This window comes from Schistocerca gregaria, chromosome 8, assembly GCF_023897955.1.
Source record: "Schistocerca gregaria isolate iqSchGreg1 chromosome 8, iqSchGreg1.2, whole genome shotgun sequence".
Taxonomy (NCBI): Eukaryota; Metazoa; Arthropoda; class Insecta; order Orthoptera; family Acrididae; genus Schistocerca; species Schistocerca gregaria.
In genome coordinates this window covers 400,726,504-400,738,389 of record NC_064927.1, presented here as the reverse complement: position 1 = coordinate 400,738,389, position 11,886 = coordinate 400,726,504, and the positions used below count along the sequence as shown (strand labels likewise).

The 11,886-nt window shown below is 36.7% G+C and overlaps 1 protein-coding gene across 1 annotated transcript in view; it reads right to left on the bottom strand.

The window, feature by feature from the left end:
* Nucleotides 1-1,771: 1,771 nt before the first annotated feature.
* LOC126284296 (DNA replication ATP-dependent helicase/nuclease DNA2) overlaps nucleotides 1,772-11,886 on the bottom strand; it is a 154,805-nt gene continuing 144,690 nt past the window's right edge. The window contains exons 17-20 of the mRNA XM_049983126.1: nucleotides 8,952-9,122; nucleotides 5,534-5,689; nucleotides 5,368-5,442; nucleotides 1,772-3,182 (exon numbers count right to left, since the gene is read on the bottom strand). Of these exons, the coding sequence (XP_049839083.1) occupies nucleotides 2,916-3,182; nucleotides 5,368-5,442; nucleotides 5,534-5,689; nucleotides 8,952-9,122 (669 nt within the window). The 3' untranslated portion in view covers nucleotides 1,772-2,915. The remainder of the gene's footprint in view (nucleotides 3,183-5,367; nucleotides 5,443-5,533; nucleotides 5,690-8,951; nucleotides 9,123-11,886) is intronic.

The following is an 11,886-nucleotide window of genomic DNA, read 5'->3' as shown; positions in this document are numbered from 1 at the left end:
AGATAGAAGACTAGGTAGTAGCAGAATCAAGACTGTGGGGATGGGTCGTGAACTGTGCTTGGGTAGCTCAGTTGGTAGAGCACTTGCCCACAAAAGTTCCAGAGCTTGAGGTTTGGCCGGTGTACAGTCTTAATCTATCAGGAAGTTTCAGCTTTCCTTTTCGTAATATTGTTACTTCACATATTATTAATAAAGCATATTGGTACCTTTTCTTAAAAATGAGTCATATTTCAGCTTATTATTATTATTATTATTATTATTATTATTATTATTACTACTACTACTACTACTACTACTATACCAAAATTACAGAGCAAGAAAAGTTGTGTTCTTACAAGAAGACATAAGAAAAGGGTTGGACTACCAGTTGCTTTGTGCTTCAATTATTTAGTAAAGATTGAAAATGAAAGTGCTTAATGATGATATACATTACTTTTACTATAGAGTACAATTTGATCTCTGCGTTTGAGAGAGAGTGGTTAGTTTATTACAGTACCACAGCAGCAAATTTTGCTACAGTGTGGGGCTCTCAACCAAATCAGTGACGCTGCTGTGGTGCCACTGTATCAAAGCAATCAAATAAACAGCTTACATACTGTTACTAACTTCACACAACTTTATAACTGTAGTTAATTCTTTATTCAGCCCTAAGGTTGATCTGGTACAGTTCTCCGTTCCACTCCCTTGCTGCAGTCCATTGAATTCAGCCTGATTTGAGCATTCTATACAACATGAATGTTCTACATAATATACTTCAGTATGTAGCACATTTGAAAACATGTTAAGGACAGATTTCCAAATTGAGTACCACTATGGAAGCTTATAGGGAAATTGTATTATCAGCCCCTTCATAGAACCATGAGGGGCTGAAGCACACTTCCATTCAGCATACTTGAAATCACTTCTACATTTGTCACTTACTGTCCGCACAATATAATACGATGGATCCTCCCGACCAAGAAATTTCAATCCAGTCACAAATTTTGTAAACTGGTGTGGTACTGAGTTGAATGCTTTTTGGAAATCAAGAAATACTTTGTTTGCCCAGACACTCATCATCAGGATTTTGTGGGAAAAGCTTGAGTTTCAAATGTCTGATGTTTCCAAAATCCATGCTGGTTGACATGCACAAGATTATTCTGTTTGACACAGCACACTGTTTCAGCTCACATTATGTTATGTTCTAAGATTCTACAATACATGGATGCCAATGTTATTAGGTGAATGTTTTGTGGATTACTTTTGCTATCCCTGTAGACGGATCACATATACAGCATCTGAATTATGAACATCTTGTTTGCACATCTTTGTTCATCCTATGATACACATGTGCCACAATATTATACATAAAATCTGGCAAACAGACAGTTCAGTATTCTGACAAGTCTGTTAATGCATTCCCTGCCAAATCAGTTAACAGGGCAAGAGTGTCATACTATATAGTGTAATAGCTTGTCACATGTGGAAACAGTGCACCACCATATGCCAGGTAAAACTACTCACCTTATCATGAATCCATGGGGAGTCACATGCACAGAATGACTGAAGAAATAAATGAAGATATGGAAGATATAGGATTTTGAGTGAGATGCATAAATAAGTACTCTCTGAAGACTACAAAAGTACTGGTTTAGTCTCAACATTAAATACTACTTTAACATAATGATACTGTTCAAAGCAGACAGTATAAAAATATACAGAAATGTTGTAGTTGAGAGGGCTTACATACACAACCCTTCACCTGTGACAATGTAAGAAGTAAATCACATCAAGCATTTGAAATATTTTATTTATTTAAGAAGAATGCAAAAATATAAATAGCAATCTTTTCACATTAATACATGTAAGTCCAAACAGTGTATGAAAATATATAAAAAGCTATACAAAATATACATTCATAGGTAAATGTCAGTGCAATAGCATACCCTGTTGACAAGTAATGTTCACAATGAAAATGTAGATGTAATTATATAATTTCATCAATTTGCAGACAACATAAATAATGCTAAAGGCATTCATAAATAAGTCAATATTTGACAAGCACATGAAACTGACACAGCAGCATGCTTCATTCCACACTAGACAGAAATCATAGATAAATTACTTTACAATAGAAATAATATCATCACAAAGATTTCTCAAATTTGACAGACACACATACTAATTGTTTTACTTCATACTTTGAGACCAAGTGATTCAACAAATGCATTATTGGCATGTCATTCTGTTAAAGGAAACCCCAGGAGAAAAATCAGCAATAATTATAGTTATGTAAGTCAAATTATTACGAACTACAGAGAATGGGACTGATTTTAGGTGAACTTGGGAAATTAATTAAGGATCAAATGTGAAACACGAGACACTAACTTGTCTGGGCCTCAGATGTCAAGAGCAGGTGTTTCAGTTTACACAATCTAGAATACATGATACAGTTTTTGCTACCTACTGAAGCTAGAAATACCCAATTTGTGTGTCAGAAACCTGTGCAAGAAATGTTTACATTCCGCGATTATTCTGCTTGATTGAACTAAAGGTAAGATTTTCATTAAATCTTGAGAACTAAATGTTCTATTCTGCTTGATAAAAAAACAGTAAAAATACCACTTGGCCATATTACAAAAAGAAAAGTATGTTTTGTAATGCAGCTGTTTGCAACATAAAAAGTGAATTAATTCAGGTCATTTCTGGCTACAGTTGTTGTCTATACACTTTCTTTTTAAAGTATGGCACCACTTTTTAACTGTAATATTGACAGCAGAAAAAAACAGTGTAGTATTACCTATCCATCCATAGGTTTCAAAATTATATTAACTGCACTGATACACAATATGAAGCAATGAAGGGAAAACTGGTTTTGCATCTTGATAAGTGATGAAGTACAAGAATTTTCAAAAGTTCCAGCCATTAAGTTACTATCAATTTTCATTCACAGATTTAATAGTGACAGGTTTCGATTTGACACCAAGTTTACTGAATACATTTTCTACAAGTGGTTTCCATAAAAATTCTTTGCTATTATCATGTACAGACAGTACCAGTCCTTTCTTGTCCAAAAGTTCAAATGCTCGAGAAAACGGTTTATGGTGCCGCAAAGTCTCACGATCGCCAAACATTACCAACTTATGCTTAGCACGCGTCACAGCAACAGTCAATCGACGTATGTCATCAAGGATGGCAGTATCCTGTAAAAAAAAAAAAAAAATAAATAAATAAAAAAATAAAAAAAATAAAATAAAAATTCAATTTGAACATTATCCTTCATTCCTTTAAAAACTATTGGTTGTTCCTAGACACTGACTAAAATTCATGGTACAAAATGTTAATAAAGGAAATAAAAATTGATAATGACACTGACACAGCTTTCCAGGTCCAAGTTCTAGACTTTATGTACTGGAATAGCAATGGTTTATCATCCATTCAAATCACTTCAAATGTCATGTTCACAACCTCAATTAACTCCATAAGTCTGGACTCAATCCTACTGAATGGCTTATTTACTAATGATAGCAGCAATCAAAACCATGTTATAAATGAAACGAAGCAGTATGCAGTCTAAGACAACTTTACCCACTCTTGAAACGTATCTTCTAAGTTAGAAGAGTATGAAAAATAATTTGCACTTTTTCTTGGCCCAATAGTATATAGCTCATATAACTAGTTCCGTCACCGAAAATCGCAAAAGTTGAAGCAAATGGTGTATTTTTTCAGCAGCCATCAACCACTGCATTAAGAAACATTTCCATGCACAAATTGCCAGTGACATTGTTTAATTTATATGTTACTTTGGTTGACAAGCATGTACCAATTACCTACAGTCTCCATCCCTACACCCAAATCTCCACTCCTATCCCTCCCTCTATTCTTTCTCTCTACAATCAGACTCTCTACTCATTAATGTGGATGCTATGCATCCTCCTACAGTCTATACCAACATCCGACACCAATTGCACAACCCCTTCCTAAACAATGTTGGCCAACCATATTCCAGTCTGTAGATGTTTACAGTTTATAAACCAAATCTACAAAAAACTCCACAAAATTTCCATGGAAAGCCAAGCATGAGTTTCTACTCACCATATAGCGGAGCTGCTGAGTCACTGATAGGCACAACAAAAAGACTCACAATTATAGCTTTGCCAACAATAGACACACAAGCACACGCACTCACGCAAACATAACTCACACACACGACTGCATTCTCAGACAACTGAAACTACACTGTGAGCACACCAGTGCATGATGACAGTGGCTACTGGGTGGGGATAAGGAGGAAGCTGGAGTGGGGAGGGGGATGGATAGTATGATGGGTGTGGCAGACAGTGCTGCAGGTTAGATGGAGGGCAGGGGACAGGTGGGGAGGGTGGGGGGAAGTAGCGGAAAAAGAGAGAAATAAAAAGACTGAGTGTGGTGGTGGAATGACAGCTGTGTAGTACTGGAACAAGCCCCTTACTAGGCTGGTTGGGTGACGACAGTCACTGCTGTCACCCATCCAGTCCCTTCCCAGCACTACACAGCCGCCATTCCACCACCACACCTAGTCTTTTTATTTCTCTCCTTTTCCGCTACTTCCCCCCCCCCCCCCCTTCCCCCACCTGTCCTCTGCCCTCCATCTAACCTGCAGCACTGTCTGCCACACCCATCATACTACCCATCCCCCTCCCCACTTCCCTGCCTTCCGTCTAATCTGCGGCACTTCTATACTATCCCTCCCCACCCCCGCCTCCTCCTTACCCCCACCCCCATCACCACTGCCATCATGCATTGGTGCTGCTGCTTGAAGTGTAGTTAAAGTTGCCTGTGACTGCAGTCGTGTGTGTGTGTGTGTGTGTGTGTGTGTGTGTGTGTGTGTGTGTGTGAGAGAGAGAGAGAGAGAGAGAGAGAGAGAGAGAGAGAGGAAAGAGTTGAGGGCAAGAGAACTCCAGAGAGGCTGCAGGAATGTATACTTAGATTACAAGAAGAATAATACCACACTTTAAAGCCAGTACCATTTTCTTAACTGTTGCATCTATCTATGTAATCAGTTACCTATCTTCAGCTATGTTTTTACTGCAGGAAGAGGAAATGTTTAGTTCTAGGAGTTCATGACCTGTGTCTTTGTCAATGCTCTCATCCATTCACTACCACATAGTCTGATATGACTAATTCAGTTGTTGTAATGCAGACTAAACTGGTCCATATTTATAACTTCATTATTTGTTATTTACAGGTTTGAAATATAAGTATGTGTGCCAGAGATTACAGTGTCACATGTAGATCTTTACTCTGAATACAATATCCTGAATTTTAATGGAAACCTTTAAATATTTTAATTGTTGAAAAAGATGTGTATGTTTCCATAGGTATATTCTTACAAGCATGCAGCTGTACCTTTATTTCATCCTCCTCTTCTTTCTTCAGATTGGCTGTCTCATTGTCTTTGGCAGAGGTTTTAGCAATGGATTTCTGTTAACAGATAATAATGAATTAAAGTTTACAGAAAAAGATACTGAAGCTAACTTTTTCCAGATAAGAGCTGAAAATAGAAACAACTAACCTTACTACGTGTACATGACAAAAGTATAACAGATTTGTCACGTCCTTGAAACTGATCAACAGTGTTGACCTCATGTGAAGGCAGTGCTTTCCTTATCAAATTAACCTGTGCTCTGAATGGTGCAATGATTCCAATATCTTTTGTGTCTACACCACCCTGTAACCAATAACAAAATTTTATTGTGTAAATTATGGCCAAGTAAAAACTGTGAAACATGACACCAATTATGTGGCATTATTTATAAAATTTACAAACATACATGATTGATACACATACATGAAAAAGCAAATGGCAGGTATTGGTTTATTGAGCATTCTGACAATTCACCCCTACATAACATTAGCTGCAAAAAAATGACCAACCTTAAGTCTATTTAATTTAATAAACATCTTTTGTTCATTAACTTTATTGGCATTTTACAGCAAACAATACACCCACTACAAGTGCTTAAGTTAGTGACAACAGTTAAATTTTAAACACAATTCTTTGTGGTCAGAAGTATACAATTATTATGCATCAGCAATTGTCATCTGTGGGAAGTGCTGTTCTCAAGCCTGAAAATGTGTACAGAAGGTTATTTATGTTTGTTGATACTAATTGTTAATGAAACACTAGATAATAATGATCACATTCAATGAATAGCAGAAGCCTATTGATACTGGATAAAGAAAAATGATTTTATAAAACTAGAAGTTTAACACGAAAGTCATACTGAATACCTTAAGTGCACCTGTGCTGATCCAAAATATACAAATCAACTATCCCACAGTGGGACTGTGTAGCTTGGCACAGCAATACCATGAGCAGATGGGCACTTATAACAAATCACTTGTGAATACTGAGTCTGGATGAAACATTAGACTGATAAAAGTGGAAGGTTTTCTAAGAAGCTAATGTGCAAATCAAATACAGTATTTCAAAGTTTCAGCAGCACAATTGCTCTGCTGTATACTGTTCAGAGGATTCAAAGTGATATTGACCGACATTCTTCACCATGTAAAGCAATGTAAGCACAATGCAATTATGACAATTTTCTCTGTGGTACTATTGAACCTTACCACCAATACTTAAGATCAAATATGGTTTTCTTTCAGATTTTTTCCAAGTTTATTGTACAGACAATCATCACACACATATTTCTTCAGCAGAGTGGAACGCTAATATCTACAGACACACATTCTAATGAAAATGCCTAGAAGAGTACAAGATAAGTTGGGAAAGGTGTAGAATGCTACTGCTGATCATGACCACCTGTTACTGAACTGTCATTCAATTGTAATGCAAGGCAGAGTCTCTCAAGAACCTGACAGTAGGGCTGGTAACGCCAAACTTCAGTAAGATGAGCACAATGCTGGACTGTGGGCACACACATAGTCCCACATACATGCCTGAGCATGCATGCACTTAGATTTTTATGTCTTGTGTAGAATCACAAAACTGTGGACACTTTTACTCCTACTGCTTTTGCAATTACAAGTGACGTCAAACTGTATTATGTAAAATATCTGAGAAAGAGAATGTCCACATATTTGTAATCTCCACTGAGCAAAATGAATTGTAGAAAATATTATATTAATACAATGATGTGCATAACTTAAGGACAAAAGTAACTTTTGCACCAAGTTTCATTGCCAAGTAACACAGCTTGGTGGAATTTGGACCATACACAGAAAGAACTGCTGCAGTGCAGTACAGTACAGTACAGTACAAAAAGTAACTGAGCAAAATATGCAATGAGATGACCAGCAATGATGTTATTATCCAAAGACAACAACTACACTGAAGTCAGTGTGATTCATGACGGTCCACTAGACATTACAGATGGTGGGGTGTGGGTCTTAATAACATGTGCGGTCACCACAGATGGCAATGCATGCTATGCAATGTGCTCCCATGTTGATATGAACTAATTGTGGTAGGGCATTCCATTCCTCCACCAGCATAGTCAACAACTGCTGAATGATCATTGGTGCCTGTTGATGCGCTGCAATACATCTTCCCAATTCATCCTGCCCTTGCTCAATAGGATTTAAGTTGGGAGAATGGGCAGGTCAGTCCACTCCTCGAATATCCTCTCAATCCAAGAGCTCCTCCATCTGTGCTGTTCCAAGTGGTCATGCAGTGCCATCCATAAAAATGAAGTCTGTTCCAAATGCACTCTTGAGAAGATAAACAGGGAAGTAGTAGAGTGTCACAGTAAAGCTGATCATAGGTGTACTGTGTTTAAGATTTGGAAGCTAATACAAGTCCTGGTATTGTTGTGTGGGTACATGTGTGGTTGTCATTGGCATTGCATGGGTATATTGACATCCAAATCTTTGAACACGGTAGCACTCACCAGTCAGTATTATTTGACACTGTACTCCTTCCCCTGAGCATATTTTGAGGAGTGTGTTTTACCCCAACTTAATTTTTACGGATGACAATGGGTGAGCACGTTGAACAGCGTAGGTGGAGCAGCTCTTGGAATGAGAGGCTATTCAGTGACTGGGCTGGCCTGCCCATTCCAGTGAACTAAAAATGGAGAAATGGAAAGCCCTACCAAAGAACTCTTTACCAACCATGTGGCCAACATGGGAATATGTTGTAGAGCACATACTGCAATCCATGCTGATCACATACCCTTTTACAAACTATGTTTCATCTTTTGTAATGTCCAGGGAAACATAATGAATTGTCGTGAGTCGCATGTAAATATCGTCCTTGAATAAAAGTGTCATTTTTGTTTGTCTCACTGCATATTTTGTCAGTTACCTTCTCTACTATACTGTACCAGTTCTTTCTATGGATGGTCCAAGTTTCATCAAGCTATGTTACTTAGTAGTGACACACCATGTGAAAATTACTTTCATTGTGAAGTTTTGCACACCACAGTATATCAGCAACATATGAAACAAATTAGTTTTAGACTGACTGCTATTTTTATTATGCAGGGAACCAAAATAAAAATTTAGTTTTTTTAAGTTTGCATTCTTTCGAAAATGGTCACCTCGCAATCAAAAGTTCTGAGGGACATACAGCTTCACATGTACACGACAAACAGATGGTTACAGGATCAAGAAATTACACTTAATGTCAATAAAATTGCAGCATTATAAACTGATGTCAGAAGCATGTGGTGTACGCTGTGAATCTGTAGGTGACTATGTTAAAACAGTAATTCTGGAGAAAATTTCCTCATATGACAACCAGACACTGGTCAAAATATAAGTTTACTAAATGCCACTTCTTATGATCTCCTTTGTTACAGTGTTGCATTTCATAAAAGAACTCTTGGACAATTAAGAAATTAACTTTTGCAGTGTTGACAGCAATGATACTAACAACAACAACAACAACAACAACAACAACAACAACCACACTACTACTACTACTACTACTACTACTACTACTGCTGCTGCTGCTAAAAGTTACTTACTTTCTCCCAAATGCTGGTCACTGCAGCCAGAAGTGCAAGTTCATGAATGTTAGTGCATCTACCATTTTTGTTGCTGTTTTCTTCTAATAGTGGAACTACACCCGTGTCAACAAACAACACAGCATCTGACATATCTGGAGAAACAATCCTTGACATCCATTGTGGAACCTTCTAAACAAATAACAAAAATGTTATGTCTGGAATCTTATAACGTAATAAGAAGTACCATTTCTAGAAAAATGCAGTTATATGAACATGTTATGAATGAGACTTAACACTTTCAATATGAAAAGCAATTCAACAATACTATTCTTCTTATTATTGTCATCAACAGATGTCTCCTTTAATATGGTATTAGTTCACACGTTGCTTAGGTTCCACATTATTGCTGGGAATTGGGAAGCTGCACTGCTACGAATTCTCACAGCTTACCACTTCTCTTAAAGTCAACACATTGAGCAACATGCAATAAATAAAAGTTCTATCTAGGAAAAGCCAATCAAACATTAATTTCTACTTTATTCATCACACAGTCCCTCTACCAAAAAACAGCCATTAGTGTGTACAGTAAAACTCTTTGGCTAGTAATTATATGAACATGTGACATGATGACCAATGTGCAGTTTGTAACATTTCTCCCTCGAAGATGAATGTCACAAGTACCCAATAGCAAAAAGATTTTTTCTCTCCTTCATTCTGTAAACTGTATGACATCTGCCCATTAATACAATTTAGTGCACCTAACTTTAAAAACGAGAAAGCCTACAATGTTTGTTAGTATTTAGCCTTTTAAGACGAGGCAAACTAGGGATTTTGTACCCTCAACATGAGACTCATATGATAGGTGGATTTTTATTCTACCTGAATGGACAATATTCAAAGACTTCAGGGGCATAATTTTGTTCGGCAAATAAGCTATTATGTAATTAATAAATGAAAACAATTTTGTAAATATTTTACATGCAACCTCATGATAAGAGACCAAATTAAATTTTAAAACTTCGTGGCAGATTAAAATTGTGTGCCGAACTGAGATTCGAAAAAGGGACCTTTGCCTTTTGTGGGCAAGTGCTCTACCAACTGAGCTACCCAAGCATGACACACAACCCATCCCCACAGTTTCAATTCTGCCAGTACCTCATCTCCTACCTTCCAAACTTCACAGAAGCTCTTCTGCGAACTTGGTAGAGCACTTGCCCACGAAAGGCAAAGATCCCAAGTTTCGAGTCTCGGTCCGGCACACAGTTTTAATCTGTCAGGAAGTTTCATATCAGCACACACTCCGCTGCAGAGCAAAAATCTCATTCTCAAATAAAATTTAACTTGTTAGGTACAGAAATCTTTTTGAATGGTTTTAATTTTGATATACGCTACAATTTATAATTGTTGACTTTCACTAAATTGGTTGCAAGCGACAGATACATTCATTTGTACAAAGTGCTAGAACCCTTTTGCTAGAAGACAGTTTATGATTACAACCAGTCAGATAATGGCAACTGTCTCATACAGAAGGCCATGCACTGATATTCCTTCTTCCATGGATGCTGCATGTTGAATTCTCAGATACTGTAGCCATATTATGCAGCTTGGCTATCAAATGCCCAGCATTACATGTCTTTAATGACAGAAGATAAATTACATAGATTTCTACAAGTTAATGTACCTCGAAGACAACAATACAAAGAAACGTGGCGAAAGATATGTTTTTGCATAGCAAGTGGCAGCAGATATAATTACAAATAAAATCTTATGAAAATACATGCTGCAGATATACTTCACACTGTTCTAGCAACAATCTGTTTTTGAATTTCAAAGAAAAACGTAAGCAAAACAGATCACTTTGATTGCACATGCGAGCAAGTTGGCCATAAGCAATGAGTTCAAGAACAAAATGTGCATTACAAGATACTTCCTTCCCAGCACTTTTATATCACTCACAATCGTTTAAGCAGAGGTGTTGTCAATTATTGCAAGCTGAACACAAGAAACAGTAATGCAATCTCCCACTGAAGGTTTCTGTCCTAACAAAATAATTTTACACACCTTGCACAATGTCTTGTTAGTCCTAGTGTTTAGATGTATCAGCCTGTAAGAAAAAGGTCTCTGAATCATTAAAACTGCTATACTAATTGCCCATATGACAATTTTAATTTAAATACACCATATTTGGTAGCAAAATTTGATTTTTTAACAAACAGTCAAAATGTCTATTACCTACTATAACATTTCAGCTCCTCAACACCAAATTAAAACGTTGCATTAGGAGGTGCCTGCTTCGTGCAAAAGGTCTTGAGTTCATATTGACGACAACAAGTAATTCTTCATTACAGACGTTTATTTACAAACAGAACTGACAGACTTCACAGACTCAACAACTGACTCTCAGAGCTAACCGCACTGCATATCCGAACTGGCAACTGACAACTCCTAGGTGTATTAATTTCTTTCCAAACAATGAGAGTCTTTGACAATGTTTTGTTTACAATACGATAGCAATTCACGACTTAAAACTAAATTAGACATTACAGAATTTTAGTACAGATTAAAGTAAGTAAAAGGATCAGTGCATATAAATTCTTACAAGCATAATTTCCAAATAGATTTTATAACATTTTTCTACCAGCTTCTGGATAACCTTCACCAGATTTGTACCGATGTTTCCAGAAATATCTTGACATTTGATTCTGGATATTTCTTGAGTGATTTAGAACAACTATTTATATGTAAAATGATTTATATCGTGTTTCAAAACGTAAATAAATCTTTTTAGCAATATTTCTTGATACAAATCGTCTTTCGAAATTAGGTTATGAAACAGTTTTCACAAGTTTTCGTATTTTTGCGATCATAATATAGAATTTCTCCATATAAAGTTCCAGAAGTGTGCATTAAACGTTCATTTACAGACTTTCTCTTTAGCTGGTGAGTTTATACG